The 22,784-nt window shown below is 41.2% G+C and overlaps 1 protein-coding gene across 5 annotated transcripts in view; it reads left to right on the top strand.

Moving 5' to 3' along the window:
- The first annotated feature begins 641 nt into the window (after positions 1–641).
- LOC119252437 (adenylate cyclase type 10-like) overlaps positions 642–22,784 on the top strand; it is a 46,525-nt gene continuing 24,382 nt past the window's right edge. For 3 of the 5 annotated variants that reach the window (XM_037519673.2, XM_037519674.2, XM_037519676.2), the window contains exons 1-9: positions 642–690; positions 1,621–1,725; positions 8,949–8,987; positions 10,011–10,154; positions 15,113–15,318; positions 15,597–15,687; positions 15,775–15,863; positions 16,455–16,646; positions 17,623–17,744. In XM_037519673.2, the coding sequence (XP_037375570.1) occupies positions 681–690; positions 1,621–1,725; positions 8,949–8,987; positions 10,011–10,154; positions 15,113–15,318; positions 15,597–15,687; positions 15,775–15,863; positions 16,455–16,646; positions 17,623–17,744 (998 nt within the window). In that variant the 5' untranslated portion in view covers positions 642–680. Of the gene's footprint in view, positions 691–1,620; positions 1,726–8,948; positions 8,988–10,010; positions 10,155–15,112; positions 15,319–15,596; positions 15,688–15,774; positions 15,864–16,454; positions 16,647–16,797; positions 17,065–17,622; positions 17,745–22,784 lie in introns of those variants that run through there. The other 2 variants (XM_037519675.2, XM_054698768.1) reach the window with 2 other exon arrangements.

Genomic DNA, 22,784 nt, shown 5'->3' on the forward strand with positions numbered 1-22,784 from the left:
ACATCAAATCTGTAGTGTCCAGGCCTTCTAGCTCTATCACCTTCTTTTTTGGTCTTCCTACTTGAAATTATTTTCTGTCACCTGGGGCTAATTTGATCTTTCTATTGGAAATGTTAATCAAAATGTGAAGTGATTTCATGAGTAAAATTGGCCCTTTTCTTAATTATCACCAAAACAACCTTGATTTATTAGGCATATGGAAATACAGTGAAGACAGAATTTTAAAATTTTTTTAATTTCTGCAAGAACCTAATAATACTTCTTCTGATTGTTAAAATCCACAAAATGCTCATCCTGTTTTCCATGAATCTAAGTAACAAAGACTGCAACTTCAAACGTGCACCTATCTATAGCAGACAACCGACATAGAAGAAAGCCCTCCCTAACAAAGAGACTTAACTTAGTCTGGCAATATTAAGTTTTGAAGCCATCTTTATTTTGCCTTTTTTTTTTTTTTTTTTTTTCAGTCAGATGCTAATGGAACTTCCCCTTGTCAATTAAGAGGTAGCCCACGCTTCTACTCCGGTGTGTGAGGCGATGTCACCTTCCTGACAGTGATCCCGCCGAGGGGTCCACGCTGATTGGCTGGTGGGAGGGCCCAGGCAGGGCCGCCGCTGTGGATTGGTTGCCAGGCAGCAGGGCCTCCTTCCGGTGGCTCGGCCGGCATCCCCGCCGCCGCCATGGCGAGCGGTGAGTGGGTGGTGGCGCCGCCCCTGTGGCCCGTGGAGGCCCGGTTGGCGGCGCTGCTCCCGGATCTGTTAGTCTTCAGGAAGCCCGGGGGATCGGAGCCCGAGCTCGCCACAGCCCAGGGCGTCCTCCTCGGCGTCCACGTGACGGGTGAGGGGCGGCGCTGCTCTCCGGGCCGGCGGGGGCGCGGCGGTTGGGCTCCCCCCGGGCCTCGGCGGTTGCGCGCCCGGGCCCGGCCGGCTGAGGCGCGGCTTAGCTGCGCGCTGCCCCCGCGCGGCCGGCGGGGAGTGCCCCCCGCAAGTAGGCGGGCCCGGGGGCTGAGGGGACTTAGCCCTTGAGGTCACTTCAAATGTGATGAAATTGAGGCTCAGAATGAGAAACTTTTCCGGGGCCCCATGGCACAGGCTTTGAATCCAAGCTTTCTCCTGGCCCCGAGCATTTTCCAGTAAACATTGCCTCCTCCAGTTACTGCCTCGCTGGGGCGATTCGTCCTTTGGTCCATTCGCCTGTGCCCGCTGTTGTCCTAGGAGTTAAGGAAGGTTCCAATAACTACTTCGCGAGTCCTTCATTTAACCACTATTGGTGGAGTTCGTGGCATGGTTATGAAGATGAGTGAGAGAAGTCCCTGTCCCCGACGAGCTCACCTTGAATTCTCCTTAAAGCGTTAATCTATTCGCCTTATCGGCGGTTTCTCTATCACTCACGCAGAGGAACCCTATAGTTTGGCTTCTGGGTGAATCTTCACTATTTGCAACTCCTGGAAATGAGGAGAGGATGGCCCTCTGGTTTCCCAGAGGCAGCCGTAGCTAGTCTGCTCTTGAAAACGTTCTAAGAACACCATTTAAAAGATAATGGAATGACTCGTCACAAAAATAATAGGGCCGAAAAGTTTAGGATTGCAGTTAACATGGTAATTTTTGCTTTGTTGGTCAGGGTTTACAGCATTAATGGACAGGTTCAGCCTGACATGCAAGTCAGAAGATCACATGGACAAACTGGCCCACATCTTCAGTTATTACATTAGTGACATCGTGGAGCGTGAGTGACCACTGTAGGGGAGCAGGGAGGTTTGGTGTAACAGAAGGGAACCTGGGGACTTTAAGAGTCGCTAAAGGGTCATTCCTTTAGTATTACTCATTTTTATTTCTTCAGACTGCCACTGACAAGCTGGATCTTTGCCTTACCTGCCGTTCTACCCAGTCTCAGCTGTGGTTTCAGTGTTCACAAAAGGGAATAGAGAGCTCTTTTAATTTTTACTTTGCACATTTGTCTTTTGCTTCAAAATGAACTATTCCGCAGGTTCTCTTCTAATAGTAATGTAAAGCACCTTATGTGTGCATATCACATATATTTTATAAGACAAAACACCTCATTACATTATTGTGTTTTGATCCTGTGAGGCAGGAATGAGTGTTTATTTTCTGCCATGTATTGAGTTTGTGGATACATGCCTGATCTGGAGGGGGGAAATTTATTTGGGTAGCAAACATGTTTTGAGTAATAAATACTCTTGTGACACACACACACAGTGATAGGTTTGTGGAGGGAGCCAAAATCTACTATTGAGGAGTTTTCAGACTGGTCAGTCCTACTCTTGCTTCTGCCCTTGAATTGTTACCTATTATTCCCTTCCTTTACTGACAGTGCCATACAGTCATGTCCACATTCCGGAGGTTGACCAGAATACTTTGTGATTTCACCTTTAGGAACATATTTATTTGACTCACCCTTAAAAGTTCTCAGTTTTTCTCATGACATTTAATGAAAAAGGCAGATAAAAAATATGCAGAACATAACACCAGAAATTTCTGGATACTTGAAATACAGAGGAAAATAAGACAGGGTACCTGTCCTCACGAAGTTTCCATTTTAGTGGGAAAGACAGATAGTAAGTAAACAAGATCCTTATACATTATACATCCTATAAAGGAAATAAATGGGATGTAAGGTAAATTGTAGGGTAACGAAGGGCGGTTCTATATAGATCTATATAGATAGGGTGGTCATAGGAGGCTCTTCTTAGAAGATATTTAATTAAGCAGAGAAGAAAGTGTTTAAAAGATGGGAGGAATGCCTTGTGATGAGCTAGGGTAAAATATTTCAGACAGAAGAATGCCAAGTACAAAGGTTCTGAGATGGGAGAAACTTGGTGTGTGATCTGGGGTCCAAGAAGGCCAATGTAACCTACAATGTAGCTAGTAGTGGGAAGAATGGCTTAAAGTAAGCTTGGAAAACATGAAGTTCTATAGGCCATGTTAAGAAATTTGCTTATTTATTTGTGTGCTGAGGGACACTTGAAAGGTTCTAACAGGGAAATAGTGTGATCTGACTTTTTTTTTTAAGCTGCTTTATGGAGATTGGATATAGATGCTGATGGGTGAATAGGTGGTAAGAATGGAAGCTGGAAGAGGCAATTAGAGCAGTTGTGGAGAGAGAAGATGGAGGTTTGGTCTACAGTACTGGTTGTACCTTAAATCACCACTGGAGAGCTTTTATTTTTATATATAATTTTTTTTTACAACATTTTCCATTTTTATACAATGTATGCATTTTCATCTTGGTTATAGTCCCCGTGAAATTCCCACCACCCATTCACCCATGAACTATCACCATGGTCCCTTGTGCTCTTCCCACCCTTGTTTTGATCCTCCTCCCTTCTCCCTCCTCCCTTGAAGTATGTCTCTGGTTTATAGTTACCTGTTGGTTTTGATTTTTTACTTTATTATAATTTTTTCCCTGGCCCTTTATTTGGTCCTCTACATTCCTCTTATAAATTAGACCATCTGGTATTTTTCTTTTTCTTTCTGGCTTATTTCACTGAGCATGATCCCTTCCAGCTCCATCCATATTGCTGCAAATGGCATGAGTTTATCTTTTTTGATTGCTGGGTAATATTCCATTGTGTATATATACCACATCTTCTTCATCCAGTCATCTATTTTTGGACATTTGGGTTGTTTCCAAAGCTTAGCTATTGTAAATAGTGCTGCTATAAACATAGGGGTGCAGCACACTCACTCTTGAAGTGAAGCATGTAGCTGAGTCAAGGACGAGTCGTTAGTCCCGCACAGCACTGTGGGAGCTGATGGTAGATTACCTATTGTAAATAGTGCTGCAGTAAACATAGGGGTGCAGGTGTCCTTTTGAATTAATGTTTTTGTGTCCTTTGGGTAGATACCTAGGAGTGGAATTGCTGGATCATATTGAAGCTCCATTTTTTGCAGATTGAGGAACCTCCATGCAGCTTTCCATAGTGGTTGCACCAGTTTGCACTCCTACCAGCAGTGGAGAGCTTTTAAAAATCCTGATGTCTAGGGTTTACCCCAGACCAATTAAATCAGAATTTCTTGGGGGCAAGCCTAGCATTTTTAAAAGTTGTACCAATGTGTAATCAAGGTTGAAAAAACTGGTATAGAGATATAGCAGTGATGCTCTGTGTATATGGATTGATTTGTAATCTCTTTGGCAGGTTCAACACATAGGATTTGTTGGTGTATTGAATTTCAATGTGATGTAGTGGTGTTTGTTTTTTGACCTTCATAACTGAATTGATGGTGGTGTCAAATCAAAATGTGTATCTGGGTTTTTTTTTTAGTTTTTTTTTTTTTTTATGTACAAGAACTGGGGTGTAGGCCAGCAGTGTGGGGAGTGAAAGGATTCACCAGAGACAGAGTAGGAAGCAGAACAGGCAGATCTACTGAAATACACTGCTATGGGGAGCCGTGGTTGAGACAGGAGAGGTCTGCTGCGCCTTACACAGTGGCTGGCCATAGCTTGATAGCACTGAGACTTTAACCCCTATGCCACCAGGGAAGCCCAAGACTGGGCTTTGAGAAAGAAAAGCAAGGGCGCTTGATATTTTTAATTCATTAAGTTTGAGATAACAGTAACTCATTCAAATAGAGCAATGATTGGGCCTGAAGCTCAGAGAATAGATACCTGTTAGTGATTAAAATAGGAGTTGGTTTCACTTATAGGGGGAATATAGGGGAACCAAATAAGACATCAGGGGAAAAAAATAATAACAATGTAAAACACAACAAAACAAAAACAGACAATTAAAAACCAGAGACATCCTGCAGGGGAGGAGGAGGGAGAAAGTTAAGATCAGAGGGAGGGAGGAGGGAGCGCAGGGGACTGAGGTGATGGTGCACAGGTGAATTGGTGAAGGAAATTCTATGGGGACTAACCTGAGGCGGGTGGGGGGGAGATAAAAAAAGCAAATGTTGTTTAAAAATGAACAATGATGTAAAATATTGTAGATGGCAGGAATGGCCACTGAGCAGGTTTTCTGATACCATGCAGACCGGGTAAAGGAAGAATCAGAGTTCTCAGTGGTTTTGCAGGTGTTTTATTGGGGTTCACGAGGCATATGGCAGGCAGGGGTGCTGGGGGGCCGGGAGGCTGGCAGTCCTCCCAGCCCCCAGCAAATCTTCACTCTATCTGGGCTCTCCGGTGATCTCTGCTTCTGCTTCTTTGCTTCTCTCTCGGCTTCTGCTGGCGTCCCTGTGACGCCACCCTTAAAAAGCATAGTCTTAGCCCAGGTGAATCCTATCTACATCTGCCCACACCCTACTCCAGGTGCCTGCCATCAGGCATGCATTCAGGACCTCAAGGATCCATCATCTATCCTGATGACGGGAGGGCAGAAAAGCCTGACCTTTTCTTTACCCTACAGTCCACCCCCTCAGGGTTTTCTGACATGCAGTCTATATATATATATATATATATATATATATATACACACACACACACACACACACAATTTTCTTATCAAACAAACAATGCAGCCATGGCCCACAAAAGCAAATATATCACAATATAACAAAATACAACAGAACACAAATAAGTCCAGGCAGGGCCCCAACCTGGTGCAAAAGACAATTATTGGTACCAGCAGATGAGCCACCACATCTGCTGCCGAAGGCACTGCTCATACGAGGGAGGGGAATCACTCACGGCATCTACTGTAACACACCAGGAGCTGTCAGGCTTCCTGGCCTTCTCTGGCTGTTGTCTCGGCTACAAGCCACACACAGCATCCACCCCCAGGATGCACTCGCTCTGGGATTGGCGATTCTATTCTGTTGGGGGTAATCGCCAACCCTCAGGGTTTCTGTCTGCAGTCGCTCCAAAATTCGGCCTTCATAGCCACCAATGCGACTCGCAGACCCCTGCACTCAGGCCACCCCACTGCACAAGCACATGGGTCGGGGATCCAAACTCTACATGCGGCCTCTTTCGGGTCCCCTCTTCGGCTTGGGCTCCACCCCAAGCCACGTTCCCCACCTGTCCTCCAAGGACGGGTTCCTCAGCTCCTCAGCCTCACTCGACAATGAGCAGGGCATCACCCACAGGTGATTTTACGAGACTCACAGGTCTTCAGCATACTCAGGCTGCTTAACAGCCGCTCAGGGCTTCCCAAACTTAGCATCAGCACCAGCTTTTGCCTTCTCAGTTGGCTTTTCTCCTCTGCCTGGCTGCTGGGCATACACAGGCTGCTTTTGGCCACCAAGGCCTACTGGCCACCCCCAGATTCCCATCTCCTGGGGTTTACAAACAAAACTGTTCCACCCCCAGGGTCCCAAAACGTATCAACCTGCAAAGTCCTCCGCCTCTGGCGGGATTGTCAGTCCAAGTTCATCAGTCCATGTCCGTCAGTCGAAATCCGTTGGCCTCTCCCTGCATCAGCACTGGCAAGCTCCGAATCGTGGTTCTCTCTTCTGACAATTCTTGCTGCCTCTGGGTCGTTGGCTGGTCCTCTCGGGCTTCTCCTCCTCCAGCTGAGGTCTCGTCCCGGACGAGCTCCCGGACGGTGTCCACCTTCTGTGCCACCATGGCACCTCCAGCGTCGTCACAGTCAAACACAGTCTGTTAGTCCCTCCAGGTCTTCGGAGGGCTCCAATACCCGTCTACATGGATCATCTTGCCGACTTACGCCAATTGTAAGGGCAGGAATGGAGACAGTGCAGGTTTTCTAGGATCCCATGCAGACCGGGCAAAGGAGGAGTCAGAGTCCTCAGTGGTTTTTTGCAGGTCTTTTATTGGGGTTACCAGGTACACAGCAGGCAGTGGTGCTGGGGGGCCAGGAGGCTGGCAGTCCTCCCAGCCCCCAGAAAGTCTTCACTCTATCTGGGCTCTCCGGTGATCTCTGCTTCTGTTTCTGCTTCTTTGCTTCTCTCTCGGCTTCTCTTTCGGCTTCTGCTCAGCTTCTGCTGGCGTCCCCATCACACCGCCCTTACAAAGCACAGTCTTAGCCCAGGTGAATCCTATCTACCTCTGCCCACCCCCTACTCCAGGTGCCCGCCATCAGGCATGCATTCAGGACCTCAAGGATCCATCAACTATCCTGATGGCGGGAGGGCAGAAAAGCCTGACCTTTTCTTTACCCTACAAATATATATTAATTTAAAAAAATATGAGTTGGTGGAATAAAAATGCTACATAAAATAAGGATTGAGTCCACATGGGGAGAGTGTAAATAAAAAGAACCTAAGACTAGAGCTTGCGGGATTTTTTTTTTTAAAGATTTACTTTATTTATACAAGAACCGGGTACAGGCCAGAGGGGTGTTTGTGTGTGTTGGTGGTGAGAGGATTCACCAGAGACAGAGTGGGGAGCAAAATAGGCAGATCAAATGAAATACACCGCTGAGGGGAGCAGCGGGTGACACAGGAGAGGTCTGCTGCGCCATGTGGGTTGCTCCCTGGCTGGCAGGGGATCGAATTTGTGCTGCAGGGGATCGAACTCCTGCTGCAGAGTCTGCAGATAGCTTCACAGTGCTGTGCTCAACTGCCTATGCCACCAAGGAGGTCCTGGCTTGAGAAATTCTTAGGCAAAATTAACAATTTGGGAGAAAGAACCTACAAAAGGAAACTGTGAAGTAGCCCAGTAAGGTAGGGTATGCTGGTGTTCTTGTCAAAAGAGAAGCAGTGTGTCTAATAAGATGACAGCTGGAGCAAGCTAGATTGAAATTAAAAGGTTATCAATAGTACAGTAAGGCCAAAAACATTGAATTTTGCTAGGTGAATGCTGTTGATGATTTTGATAATTTTAGTTACGTATAGAGATGGATGTCAGATTGGAATAGGTTGAGAAGAGAATGGTGGAGAAAATATATGAGTGAATAGGATATGAGGAGAAAATTGTATATAGCTAATTCTTTGAGAATTTTTTTTTGCTGTGCATATAGTTTAAAAATGGAACTGGGCCTCCCTGATGGCGCAAGGGATTAAGCACTGCTCTATGAAGCTATCCGCAGCCTCTGCAGCACAAGGTCGATCCCCTGCTGGCCAGGGAGCTACCCAAATGGCGCAACAGACCTCTCCTGCTTTGCCCGCTGCTCCCCTCAGCAGTGTGTTTCAGTCAGTCTGTCTGTTCTGTTCCCCACTCTATCTCTAGTGAACTCACACCCCACACCTCTGGCCTATACCCCAGTTCTTGTATGTATAAATAAATAAATCTTAAAAAATAAAATAAAAATGGAATAACTAGATATAAGGGCAGGAATAGACACGGTGCAGGTTTTCTGATCCCATGCAGACCGGGTAAAGGAGGAGTCAGAGTCCTCAGCGGTTTTTTGCAGGTCTTTTATTGGGGTTCACCAGGCATATGGCAGGCAGGGGTGCTGGGGGGCCGGGAGGCTGGCAGGCCTCCCAACCCCCAGCAAATCCTCACTCTATCTGGGCTCTCTGGTGATCTCGGCTTCTCTTCGGCTTCTGCTGCTGCTTTCTGGGCTTCTGGTGTCCCTGTGACACCATCCTTAAAAGCACAGTCTTAGCACAGGTGTACCCACTTCAGGTGCCCGCCATCAGGCATGCATTCAGGATCACAGGGTTCCCTCATCTATCCTGATGGTGGGAGGGCAGAAAAGCCTGATACCTTTTACCTTACCCTACACTAGAGAAAATGGTAGAATTAAGAATAGGTGGGTTAAACTTGTTGTGTTCTGTTTTTTTTTTAAGATATTGATAGAAATGAGAGAAGATGAGGAGGGAGTAAAGCTCTTTAGAGGTTGAAGGGGCACAAATGGAGGGGGCACTTTAAGAGAACAGGAGTACTTCCATTTAGAGTAAATAAATATAGATATGGCCGACTTCAGGAGAAGTCTGAAGAAAGGAAGTAGGAGCCTGAGTCTCAGGGTGAACAAATAGATCAGAAAAAAAAGAAAGAAAGAAAAAACTCAATTGGCCATTCTTTTGATCATATACAATGTACATCTCTGATTTTTACTCATTTTTCTCTTTCTTGTTCGATTTCAGATGTGCTCTGTTTTGGAGGCGATATCCTAAATATCACAGGTATCTTTCAGTTTTTCTTGATATTTAGATGACTGGAAGTAAGGAAGACTATTATTTAGGTGAAATTTGGTGTATTTATCCAGCATTGTTTACTTAATATATTGTATATACTGGGCAAGAGGAAACAAAGATGAGAATGATACAGTCTCTGCCTCAGGATCTCCTAGTCTAATGGAAAAGTCTTGCCCATGTGCTTGCTCACGTGTGCTTTACATTTTGTAAAGACTGAATGATAAGAAAATAAGTGCCTATAAAGCACTTTCATAAAAACCAGAGACACTTGGTCTTTAATAGCAGAACATAAGTAAGATAGGGAGGAGTCAGGAGTCAAGAGTTTTTTTTGTTTTTTTTTTTAAGATTTATTTATTTATTTATACAAGCACTGGGTACAGTCAGAAGCACGGGAAGGTGTGAGAATTCACCAGAGCCAGAGCGGGGAGCTGAACAGGCAGAACGATGAAGTACACTGCTGAGGAGAGCAGCGGGCGGCAGGAGAGGTCTGCTCGCCGTGTGGGCCCCTCGCTTGCCGCCAGGGATCGAGCTGGCACTGCAGAGGCTGCGGGCAGCTTCGCAACCCAGTGCTAACCACTGCGCCACCAGGGAGGCCCAGGTCAAGAGTTTCTTATCTGGAGAATTTTTAGGATCGTTAAGCACGGTATTACACAGAGTTGGCCTATCTTTTCATTTAAATTTAACTAAACCGATCATAAAATTAGAGTTGAACTTTAACCTACATTTTGTGAACCTCTTTACTAGTATTACTCCTTTATGTTAGTGTAACTATGGAGGGAAGATTACCAAAAGTACCTTTAAACCTTAGGGAACATTTCAACTTCCACCTCATCAGTTTACTATATGCTAAATATTTCTAAGGATCTGAGGCAAAATCTTAACTTAGCAAAATGGGTAGTGCCAACAGACATTGCCTGACACCTTGTTATCTTCTGCATTATTGGAAGTTTTAACCTGGACCAGGTGAGTTCAGGTGTTTGACCTCTAGCAACCTGTCTTGTATCTCCGCAGGGAATGTGCTCCTGGCTCTCTGGACAGTGGAACAGAATCAACTGAGTGACATCATTACCCTCGTGGCAAAATGCAGTCTGGAAATACAGGAGAAATTTGGCATCTATCATACCATTGAAGGCCAGGACCTGCAGCTAAAGATAGGTAGTATCTACTAAAAGAGTGACCAAATTGGGGAGGGGGAAGGGAAAATCTGTAAAAAATTCAAAAAATAAATGAAAAACTGGGGGAAATGTATTTACAACACATCATGACGCAAAAGGTGAATTTTTTTAATTAATGCACTAACAAGATTAATTTTCTAAAAGAAACAGTAGGCAAAGGACATGAATGAATGGTACTTCTTTTTTAATGTGAAAAGATGGTCAGCTTCATAATAAGAAAATTGCCAATTGAAGGTACATTATGATCACTTCTCACCTAAGGATATGCAGAAATTCAGATGCCAACAATACAGTTAGTGGGCCTGTGAGAAAAATACTTTCTGGGACAGTGCTGGTGAGAATCAACAGTGATATAACTTTTATGGAGGGTGATTTAGTAAGCCCTAGTAAGATTACAAATGCATGTGTTCTTCAGCCCAGCAATCCCACTTCTGAACATTTACCCTACAGGTATACTTGTGTATATATAAAATACTATAAATATAATTAATTTCAATCTGGTTTGTAATGGAAGGTTAAAAACAACTCATCTGTAGAGACTGATTAAAAAATTAATAAAATGTCTACTCAAGGAGATTATCTACAATTTGGAAAAAAAAAAAAAGATGTTCTGTTATTGTAGTATCTCCAAAATGTGAGAAAACATAAGATGCAAAGGGAAATAATTAATTTTCTTGTTTGTTTATGTTTGTATAAAGAAATATAAGAAACAAAAGTTACCTTTAGAAGAAAATAATGTAGTTGGGAACATAGGTGGAAGCAAGACTTTTTAATGTATTTTTTATGTGGTTCATTTTTTTTTTTAACTATTACATCATTTACATAATTTAATTACATAATTTAAAATTCTGTGAAATACGGGGCCTCCCTGGTGGTGCAAGGGGTAAAGATGCAACCTGTGAAGCTATCCGCAGCCACTGCAGCACGATCCCTGGCCAGCCAGGGAGGTGACCCACAGGTGCAGCAGGCCTTTCCTGACTTGCCCACTGCCCCCCTCAGCAGTGTATTTCAGTCATTCTGCCTGTTCTGTTCCCCACTCTGTCTCTGGTGAATCCTTTCACCCCCACACACACACACACTTCTGGCCTGTACCCCAGTTCTTGTATGCATAAATAAATAAATCTTTTAAAAAAGAATAAATAAAAATAAACAAATAAAATAAAATACTGTGCAATAAAAATTTTAAAGTTTCACCAGTGACAGAGTCAAGATTGGAGGAGAAGCTCTAGCACAAAACTCCTTCACAGGAGTCCAGAAACCTCAAGGGAGTTTTGAATTGAGGGTTTAAAAGCTGGTCCCAGCTATTCATTTATATTTTGAGGGCCAGTTGTGAAGAATCAAATTCTGTCTTATATAGCATCTCTTCTGTCTTTCTATTCTTTTTTATTCTTTTGGTTTTGTTTTATTGAGGGATAATTTATAACTGATACTGTACATAGACATTTATACACTTTTGAAGCCGTCACCACAATGAGGATAATAAACTTATCCATCCCTCAAAAAAGTGGACTCATACCACTTTTTAAGCCCTTCCATCACTCTCTTTCCCTGTCCTCTTGTAACCACTGGTTTCCTGTCACTAAAGAATATTTTGCATTTTTAACAAGTGTTATGTTTTGATGACTTTCATTCAACGTAATTATTTTAAAATTTATTCATTTTATGGCATGTATCATTAGTTCATTCTCCATTATTACTGAGTGGTGTTCTTCCTTATGGATACACTACAGTTTGTTTACCCATTCACTTTTTTTTAATTTAAATTTTATTTTTATATTCCCCATACAATTACAACCCCCTTACTTTGACCCCAATCCCTCTTTTCCTCACCCCCCACCCCCCCATAGAGTGTCTTTGGTTCATAATTGTTTGTTGATTTTGATATTTTCTTTCTTATAGTTATTCTTTTTCCTGGTCCCTTATTTAAGTTTTCTAGATTCCTGTGAGTGAGACCATCCGGTATTTTTCTTTTTCTTTCTGGCTTATTTTGCTGAGCATGATCCCTTCCAGCGCCATCCATGTTGCTGCAAATTGCATGTGTTTATCTTTTTTGATTGCTGAGCAATATTCCATGGTGTATATGTACCACGTCTTCTTGATCCACTCATCTATTTTTGGGCATTTGGGTTGTTTCCAAAGCTTAGCTATTGTAAATGGTGCTGCTATAAAAATAGGAGTGCAGGTGCTCTTTGGAATTGATGTTTCTGTGTCCTTTGGGTAAATACCAAGGAGTGGAATTGCTGGATCATATGGAAGCTCTATGTTTAGTAGGTCAAGAAATCTCCACACAACTCTCCATAATGGTTGGACCAGTTTGCACTCCCACCAGCAGTGCAGGAGAGTTCCTTTTTCTCCACATCCTCGCCAACATTTGTTGTTGCTAGTTTTTTAAATATGTGCCATTCTCACTGGTGGAAGATGGTATCTCATGGTAGTTTTGATTTGCATTTCCCTGATTACAAGTGATGCTGAACATTTTTTCATATGCCTGTTGGTTCTTTGCATTTCCTCTTCAGAGAAGTTTCTTTTTAGCTCTTCTGCCCATTTTTTGACTGGATTATTTTCTTTGTTTTTGTTAAGTCTCATCAGCTCTTTGTAGATTTTTGTGATCAGTCCTTAATCATTAGTGTTGTGTGCAAAAATGTTCTCCCAGTCGGTGGGGTTTCTCTTTGTTTTGGTTATTGTCTCTTTGTGCAGAAGCTCTTTAATTTGATGTAGTCCCAGCTGTCTATCTTTGCCTTCACTATCACTGCTTTGGGTGATGTGTCTGTAAAGATGTCTTTGATGTGCATGTCATGTAGTGTTTCACCTAAATTTCCTTCTATGTATTTTATGGTTTCAGGTCTTCTGTCTAGTTCTTTAATCCATTTTGAGATGGTTTTTGTGCATGGTGTGAGGTAGTCAAGCTTCATTCTTTTGCATGTAGCAACCCAGTTTTCCCAGCACCATTTATTGAACAAACTTTCTTTGCTCCAATGCATATTCTTTGCTCCTTTGTGAAAGATTAGTTGACCATAAATCGGTGGGTTTATTTCTGGATTTTCTATTCGATTCCATTTATCCATTCACTTTTTGATGGACATTTGGGTTGTTATCAGTTTTCAGATATTACAAATAAAGCTACCATTTACATCTATGTGTAGGTCTGTGTGTGGATATGTACTTTCATTTCTCTTAGATAAATACTTAGGGGTAGAAGGGCTACTTCTACTGGTAAATGTGTTTGAATTTTTAAAAAATTGCCAATCTGTTTTCCAAAGTAGTTGTGCCATTTTACATTCCCACTAGTAATGTATAAGAGTTCCTATTTCTTTATGTCCTTATTAACATTTATGACTGTTTGAAGTACTTCATTTCACACAGTGTGGATTTGGTAGAGATGTGTTTGTTCAGCTCTTGTGTCTGAAAAAAATCTTTTATTTCACTTGTTTTTGAAAGGTAATTCCATGGATACTGAATTCTAGGTTTACAAAGTTATTTCTTCCCTTATATTAAAACTTGTTTTGTCCTGTAGCTTGCAGTGTTTCCAACAAGGAATCATTCAATTATATCTTTGTTTCTTTGTATATAATGTATCTCTCCCCTCTCTTCTGCCCCTGGCTGCTTTTGAGATTTTTTTTTCTTTTATCACTGATTTTAGGTAATCTAATTATGATATACCTTTGTGCAGTCTTTTCATTTTTCTTGTGCATGAAACATTTTGGATCTACTGGTCTTTAGTTTTCATCAAATTTCAAATCTATTATTTCTTCAAATAATTTTTTCTTTCCAATTAGGCTGCTTGAAATTGTCTCACAACTTACTGTGCTGTGTTCATTATCCTTAGATTTTTTTTTTTCTTCCTGTGTTTTATTTTGGATAGTTTCTATTACTATGTTTTAAAGTTTACAAACCTTTTCTTCTATAATGTCTAATTTGTCTTTAATCCTCTCCAGTGTATTTTTCATCTCATGCATTGTAGTTTTCATGCTTGCAGTTTGCTATGTCTCCACTTACTCAGTCTTTACATCTGTGAACATATGGAGTACAGTTTTAACTCTTGTAATGTTCTTGACTAATGATTGTTCTCTGTGTTATTCTGGCTTGGGCTTGATTGATTGATTTTTCTCCTCATTATGGAACATATATTTCCTTATTCATTGAAAGCTTCGTAATTTTGGTGGGTGCCAGGCATCATGAATTTTACCTTGTTACACGCTATAAGTATTTTTAAGCTTAGTTCTGGGATATGGTTATATATTTATGGAATATAAAGAAATGAAGCAAACAAACAGACACAAATAGACCCTTGGAATCTGGTAACAGAGCTGAGGTTTCCAAAGGAGAAGGGAAGGTTGGGGGTGGAAGCAAAGGGTAGAGGGTGTCCAATGTCAAGTTATTAGTATTTTGAAGGTGGGCATGGTGTAGTATACCTTTGAAGCCATACGAGCCTGTATTCTTAAAACATACAAACATGCAAACATGGTTTAAACCAATGTTGCCCTCAATTTAAAAAGAAAAGACAAAAAAAGAGGTAGAATGAAAAATGGGTGGCAAAGTCCATGTTTGGTTAGATGCTAATTGCCCACTCACTAGGCCCTGGTTACATGTAAGGAGGGTAGCAGTTTATGAGTATAACCATTAGCTGTCCTCCTGAGTTCTTTGCCATGGACCTAGCTGTCCATTAAAAGAGCAATTTAGAGACAAGACTGTTTGAGGCCTAAGATCTCTTGTTTCTTCCCCTATAAAACCCATATTTGTTAGAATGTCTGTATTTGAAACAGAAGGAAATATAGGGCAAGTTACTGTTTTTGAAGGGAAGCTCACCTGATGCTTCTGCAGCTGTGGGCAATAACAATATTGCCATGATGTAGAGAACAGGGTGAAGATTTCAGACCCTAGCCTTTGCATAGTATTCCAATGGAGTTTGGTTATTGATCACTTGCCTCTTCTGGACAGGTCTGTCTGCAGGTCGGATATCCCAGGTTATTGTTGGAGACAAACAGCGGCAGTACCTGTTAGTGATCGGGCGGGACGTAGATGACGTCCAGTTAGCTCAACGTTTGGCTCAGGCAAATGAGATTGTCTTGTCTTGGAATTGCTGGAAGCTCTGTGAGCAGTACATGTTTGAAGTGGAAATCATGAGGGAAGATGAAGCTGTGAAGGTAGGAAACTGATCCCATCATTGCTTGTCCTGAAAAGGCTTCCTTCTACACAGAGAATCCTCTGGTGGTATTCACATAATGCCTGACCAAACCAACAGCCAGTGGAACTCCATTTTGGAGGGAGGTGGGAAATATTCTCCTAAGAAGATAAGGCATCACAGTAAAACTGGAAAGAAATGATAAACAAGGGAGATGGCATCCTCGGCCCCTCTGTTAAGGAGCCAAAGGTAACCCAGTGTGTAGGTGGGCACAGAAATTGAGCAGTTTCCTTTCTATAGTTAAGAGATATGCGGATCATTGGCCCATTTGATTTTGATGAGCATTTTGACAAGTGCCTTGATTATCTGCCACATTACCGGACAAGTGCTGGTAAGTTACTTTGTCCTTTCTAACTAAGCCCAAAATTTTTAAGATTAATTTTCCACCTGGTTGGAGACATTGTTTTTCTTTTCTCAGATACCCTAAGAACTGCTCTAGAGTTGGATCCAGACTCTGCACTTGAACAAACCCTGCGGAAACACATAATGAAAAGCCTTTTGAAGAAGGTTGTTTCCTAGTTTTTGAGTCATCATGTAGACTGTGTGTGTTTGTGTAAACAGGTGTATATTTATGCATAACAATTTTTTGTATTGATTCAGTTCATTTACTGTTCCACTGTAACACCAGCAGATTTCCACATCATAACTTTAGACTTAGAATCTTACAACTCTTATAACTTCATAATCCTAGGAAATAGAAGCCATATTTACTTTTTTCCCTAAAGAAGCTAATATACTGTAAACAATATATAGTGTAAATGTTTGGTAAATATGTGTTAAATGATTGTGTATATATGAACCTATGTGAATCTCTTAGTTAAATAATATAGTGACTAATAGAATTGGACAAATCAAACTAACTCTTGGAAAGAACATATAAAAGCCTAAAAAAGTTCATGAGTGAATTAAGTTTAAAGTAAAACAGTTTTAATTCCAAGCACCCCAGTTAGTATATATTCTATACCTCTCAACCTGAATTTTAAATTTTTGTCTGATATCCATAAGTTATTTTCTAAAGCTCACCACAGAATATATAATTAAAATGCCTAAATATGATGTTGAGAATGGAAGGCAAAGTAACTGTCTGTGTCTTTGTAGATTGATGAAGGCCAACCTATGGAGTATATATCCGAATTTCGTACCGTGACTATGGTTTTGGTCAACCTAGAGTTTCACAAGACAGCATGGATGTTGCATTTGTGTCATCTTATCCAGGAGGCTGCCTTATACATCTCTACAGTCATAGAGAAAGGGGGTGGCCAGCTGAGCCGGATCTTTATGTTTGAGAAAGTAAGTACAAAGGAATTTGATCTATCTATATTACAGGTAGGTAAAGAATAATTATCTGGCATGACTAGTTTATCTTTCACATAACACAAGCATAAGTCAATTTCTGCTACTTATTTTATAACAAGCAGTATTACATAAAACTTAGCTAATAATAGTTAAGGAATGGGATATTCTAGTTAATTTGCAGAATAAGTGAGGGTTACTCTTCATATCTTTTTTGATTTAATTGTTGTTCAAAATTCTTTTTGAAAGCCTAAAGAGTATTTTTTGGTTCTATTGGTAAAGTAAATGTAATCTGATCTTTCTCAGATAATTGAGCAGCTTGAAAAAGAATAGTATCGTATATAATACTTGACATGGGTGAAGAAAATGTGGGAAGACACTTTGCTCACGGTATACACTAAAAGTTGAACTTTTGGCAAGTTCTTTTTTTTTTAAAGATTATTTATTTATACAAGAAACGGGGTACAGGCCAGATGTGTGGGAGGGTGAGAGGATTCACCAAAGACTGAGTGGGGAACAGAACAGGCAGACTGACTGAAATACACTGCTGAGGGGAGCAGCGGGTGAGACAGGAGAGGTCTGCTTGCCATGTGGGTATCTCCATGGCCGGCGGGGATCAAACCAGCACTGCGGAGGCTGAGGACAACTTCATAGCGCCGCGCTCAACCGCCTGCGCCACCCAGGAGGCTCTTGGAAAGTTCTTGACACCAATTTTTTTTGTATTTTAAATTATAGTTCTTTGAATAAATAGTTTGTTAAATCATGATTTTATTTCTTCTTTTTTTAAATCTCCATGTTGAAATCACCCAGAGTATCCATCTCATGAATTAAGTAAAATCCTGCATTTCTAACAGAAAACCAATTAGGAAAGGGTCTGGCTTCATTCAGGGGGATTGGTTCAGTTCTAGGCACGCCTTATTCCTTCCCCAGGTAAACTTGTCTTTTTTTTTTTTTTTTTTTTAATCTATCCCAGGGCTGCATGTTCCTCTGTGTCTTTGGTCTTCCTGGGGATAAGAAGCCAGATGAGTGTGCACATGCCCTGGAGAGTTCCTTCAGCATCTTCAGTTTCTGCTGGGAGAATCTTGCTGAGACCAAGTGAGGAGGAAGGTGGGGCAGAGAGGAGTTTTTCAGGTCCCAGGGGGCTCTTCAGGCAGTAACAAGTAGCAGGGGTTGAGGGCATCCAGAATCTACCTAGAGAGGAGGGAGCATGCCAAGAGAAATCAGAAAAAAAAAAATATTAAGAAACTATGAAGTGCAGAACAAGTTACTAAGGGACAATGAAATTTCCATACAGTAGGGTAAGACGGAGAGGCGCAATAAAGATAGCAGGATTCAAAACATTGCAAAGGAATAGCCAATATATAAATTAATATGCTACAAATAGTATCTGTATGTGGAGGGGTTGCAGAACAAAGGGGAGGCATGGGAAGAGAAGTTATAGGGCAATTAACTAGAAAGAAGGGGATCACAGCCAGTTATTTCACTCCTTTGTGACTTTCTCTAGCCTATTGATTTTTCTGGAATTCATAATGAACCCATTTCTCCTCCATAACCCAGTCCCCATCTTCCCACCTTCTATAAAAACCTAACCCCAATAAAAGTATAGAGAAATTCATTTTCTTACTAGTTGTATGATGACAAGGTTGATTGGAATTTTTCAAAGCACTATTTTTTCTTTCACTAGAAAGCTGTGGGGAAAGTATATATGTCAATGGATTCGGAAAGCAGTTATTTCTAATGCTAATATTGAGTCTTAGATTTGTTTGATTGCTATACTTACTCAAGGTGAATAAAATTATACCACACATTTATATATTGTTTTAGCATTTATAGACTACTTTAGTATATGCTACCAGTGTGAAAAATGTTTTCCTTCTTTGACACATGAGAAAACTAGAGGCACAGAAGAAAAGTTACTAGCATATGACAGAAGTGGTAATAAGATCCAGATTTTCTTTTTTTTTCTTTTTTTTTCTTTTTTTTTTAAAGAAGGCCCGTTAATTAATTTTTTTTTTAAACATTTATTTATTTATTTACACAAGTACTGGGCACAGTCAGAAGCGCGGGAGGGTGAGAGAATTCACCAGAGTCAGAGCAGGGAGCAGAGCAGGCAGAAGGACCGAAGTACACTGCTGAGGGGAGCAGCGGGCGGCAGGAGAGGTCTGCGCGCCATGTGGGACCCTCCCCCGGTGGCCGGGGAGCAGCCGGGGATCGAACCCGCGCTGCAGAGGCTGTGGGCAGCCTCACAACCCAGCGCTCAACCGCTGCGCCACCCGGGAGGCCCAAGATCCAGATTTTCTGTCCTCAAACCCTATGTTGTTTATTACACACAACTGTCTCCTATAAAATACAGGTATTTCCCAAATGGGATGATAGACATTGTTAATATGATATAGGAAAGACATACTTATCAAATGTTAGTACTAAAAAGGAATTCTGAGATTATCTGATCCAACTCCTTATTTTGCAGGTAAGAAGTTACTGTACTTGCTTCATAGATACTTAGACTCTTAGCTGAAGGCAGATGTGTTTTGGCACCTCTTTCAGGCATGGCAGGATCTTGCAGATACTACAGCCTCATTCCCAGTCTTACCTGTAGTATGATGTGCTGGACCATCCCTTCCAGTGCTGGTCTGTTCTGCTCCAGAGGTTTTGCATTTACATATGGTCTTCAAGGATCCTGCCAGTGGACCTTACTACTGAGTGAGATAGTCATTTCTTTGGCCCAAAGGCTATCTTACAAGTATCATTAAGGATGCCCTCTATGACTCTTTGGCCATAACTTGCCCCTTTCAGTCTTATTTAATTTAGAATATAGTATATGTAAAGAGCTAGACAGGATCTTAGAGTTCATCTAATCTGACCTCCTTAATTTAAGGAAATTAACATCCAGAGGTTATGTTGGTAAGCCAAATAGCCAGTTTCAAATTGGTATTTTTTTCCTTAAAGATAATTGTAATTGAGTAAATTTCCCACAGTGTGTTTTGTAGAATATTAATTTTTTTTTAAAGATTTGTTTATTGATTGATTTATACATACAAGCACTGGGTACAGTCAGAAGCGCGGGAGGGCGAGAGAATTCACCAGAGCCAGAGCGGGGAGCAGAGCAGGCAGAAGGACCGAAGTACACTGCTGAGGGGAGCAGAGGGTGGCAGGACAGGTCTGCGCGCCATGTGGGACCCTCCTCTGGTGGCCGGGGAACAGCTGGGGATTGAACCGGTGCTGCAGAGGCTGCGGGCAGCTTCGCAACCCAGTGCTGAACCACTGCGCCACCGGGGAGGCCCTGTAGAATATTACTTTTTTAATAGTTCATTAAAAAAATATTTTCATGACCAAATATGTTTGAGAAGTAATGCAAACTATGTTTTACTTCTTGGAGGCTCATACATTAACATCAAAGGTTCTGCATAACCTTATAGTAATTTTTCATATTTTGTTTTATTTAACATTTTTCAAATTTATTTGGTCACCAAACACTTTTCTCCAGGAAGATCCTTAAACATCCAGAAGAATGAATGTTCTAAGGAACATATTTTTGGAAATTCTACACTAATTAGTTGCTGAAGCTAGCCTTCTTCACCCATAATTCAAGGACAGAGACCTAGTCTCAGTGCTGCCTGTGTGGCCTCTGCCTCGAATCAGCCTCACCTAAGCCCCAAACCATATTCTATGCCTCTTTTTTCAATACCCTGTTCTCCTTGGGCCAATTTGCAAGTTCCTCTTTTTAATCTAAGAAATGCCTTCAGTTTTCTTATTTTTTTTACAATGAGGTTTTTTCTTTTTAAAGATTTATTTATTTATACAAGAACTGGAGTACAGACCAGATGTGCGGGAGGGTGATCTGAGAATTCACCAGAGACAGAGCAGGGAGCAGAACAGGCAGACAGACCGAAGACACTGCTGAGGGGAGCAGCGGGCGAGGCAGCAGAGGTCTGCTGCGCCATGTGGTTTGCTCCCTGGCCGGCTGGGGATCGAACTCGTGCTGCAGAGGCTTCAGACAGCTTCATTGTACGGTGCTTAACCCTATGCGCCACCAGGGAGGCCCAGATGAAATGACTTGTTAATGTCCATCTGGGAACCCAGGAGGAAAAAAAGGTAGTAATAACACTTTCTTTGTAAACTGCACTCAGCCCACTGCGCCACCAGGGGGGCCTGAAATGCCTTCAGTTTTCAACTCATTTATAGGAGAAGATTCTCTGAGTCCATTGACTGATCAGGCTTTTTTTTTTATTTGTGACTATTTCTTTAGGATATTTTTGAGAGCTAAAGAGTACAGTCTCAAAATCTCATCACTGTAATTTTCAGCACCAGAAATACTATGTATATATTTGTATATATTGAATAAAAGTATATTCTCCAGCACTAAAGAAAATTTTTAAAGGAAGGAAGGAGCATGGACTATAAGGAAGAGCAAGGGGGAATAATAAAGCCCAATAAAGAAGTAACCAAGTGAGAAACGTATTATTTGTTCTTTATCATAGTCTTGTTAATAACTGATTTTCTCACATGCATAAGTATAGTCACTCAACGGGCATTCATTGAACCATGAGCCAGGCACTGTGCTAGCTGTGATGGGCATAAAGAGAAATAAGATGTTACCCCCTCAGCTAAATAAACAACTAACTTTAACACAATGAAATTTAAGCACAGGAATAAAATGGTGTAAATAATGCAGACATAACAGAGACCAAGCAGAAAATGTCATGTGACAGATGATAAGATATGTGATGGACAAAGAGGGTACAATGAGACATAAATAGTTTCAAGTTAAATCTAACAAATAAGCCATTTTCATTTGTTCATAAGGAACATAAAAAGTAGCAACAATCTAGCATTATTGTCTGCTAGGTCATCAAAGTTCTCCTGCGTTCCCCTAAGGATAGATGAGGCTCTTACCAGGCACTCACTGGGCCCACTGCCCCAGGAAATAAAGAAACACCCAAGACAGGAACCAGGCAGTTGTTATGCTTATACCAAGAATAAGACCAAAATTCTGACATCTGATAATACTTTCTAAAATGCCCTTTCCCACTTTCTCTATGTGCTAAGCTCCTTCGTTTCTTAAGTTGGTCGAAAGTTATCTTTTATACGCAAGAATTCTCTGAGAAGTCTAGTTGGAGAAAATTAACTATTTATTCACTTTGTTGCAGCTCCTACAGCATTTTATTCATGTACTTAAATTTCATTGTGTTAAAGTTAGTTGTTTAGTTAGCTGAGGGGGTAACATCTTGTTTCTTTTTATGCCCATCACAGCTAGCACAGTGCCCGGCTTATGGTTCAACGAATGCTTGTGGAGTGACTATACGTACGCATGTGAGAAAATCAGTTATTAACAAGACGATGATAAAGAACAAATAATACTTTTCTCACTTGGTTACTTCTTATTTCTTCATTGGACTTAATCATTCCCCTTTGCTCTTCCTTACAGTCTGTGTTCCCTCTTTTCTCTGTTAATTTGCTCTCCTAGTTTCTAATATGTAATATTCTCTTGCTAACTTATGACTATGTCTCTTCACCTTCCTCATACTACCGACCACCCATCTCCCCAGATTGGACTTCTCCAGGATAGAGTATTTTAAACACCTCATCCAGTACTTAGTACTGTCCATAATTCTTAGTGCTTGTCAAAATGAATGAATGGATATATGTTGTATGAATGAATAAAATAGTATTACTCATTGAAAAAAATGTATTCCTAAGACAGTTTGCCTCAGGAAGGCTTCCATCAGCTGCCTGACATTCTGATTATTCCTTTATTCTGTTTGATCCATTAATCTTGTGCTGACATCTGTTTATCTACTCTTCATTTGGGGATTTTATCTGACAGCATATTATAATAAAAATGGCATCTAGGAGTCAAAGCCTGGATTCTCATTCTGTCTCTACTCTAACTTTTGCTGTGTAACTCTGGGAAAATTAATTAACTTCTTTGGTTATTTTTCTTTTGTCAAATGGGTTTAAATGCTTGCTCAGCATACCTCACATGTTTATTATTAATTATTCCTCAAAGGATCAGGTGAGGTGATCAACTTGAAAATACTTCAAAAAGCATATATAAATATCTGACAAATACAAGGTATTTTTAATTTTTTAGTAATAATAACTTCTCAACCGAAAATCCTGGTGGAAGGGAAC

This window comes from Talpa occidentalis, unplaced genomic scaffold (genome assembly GCF_014898055.3).
Source record: "Talpa occidentalis isolate TD23 unplaced genomic scaffold, MPIMG_talOcc4v2.1 talOcc4.2, whole genome shotgun sequence".
Classification (NCBI taxonomy): domain Eukaryota; kingdom Metazoa; phylum Chordata; class Mammalia; order Eulipotyphla; family Talpidae; genus Talpa; species Talpa occidentalis.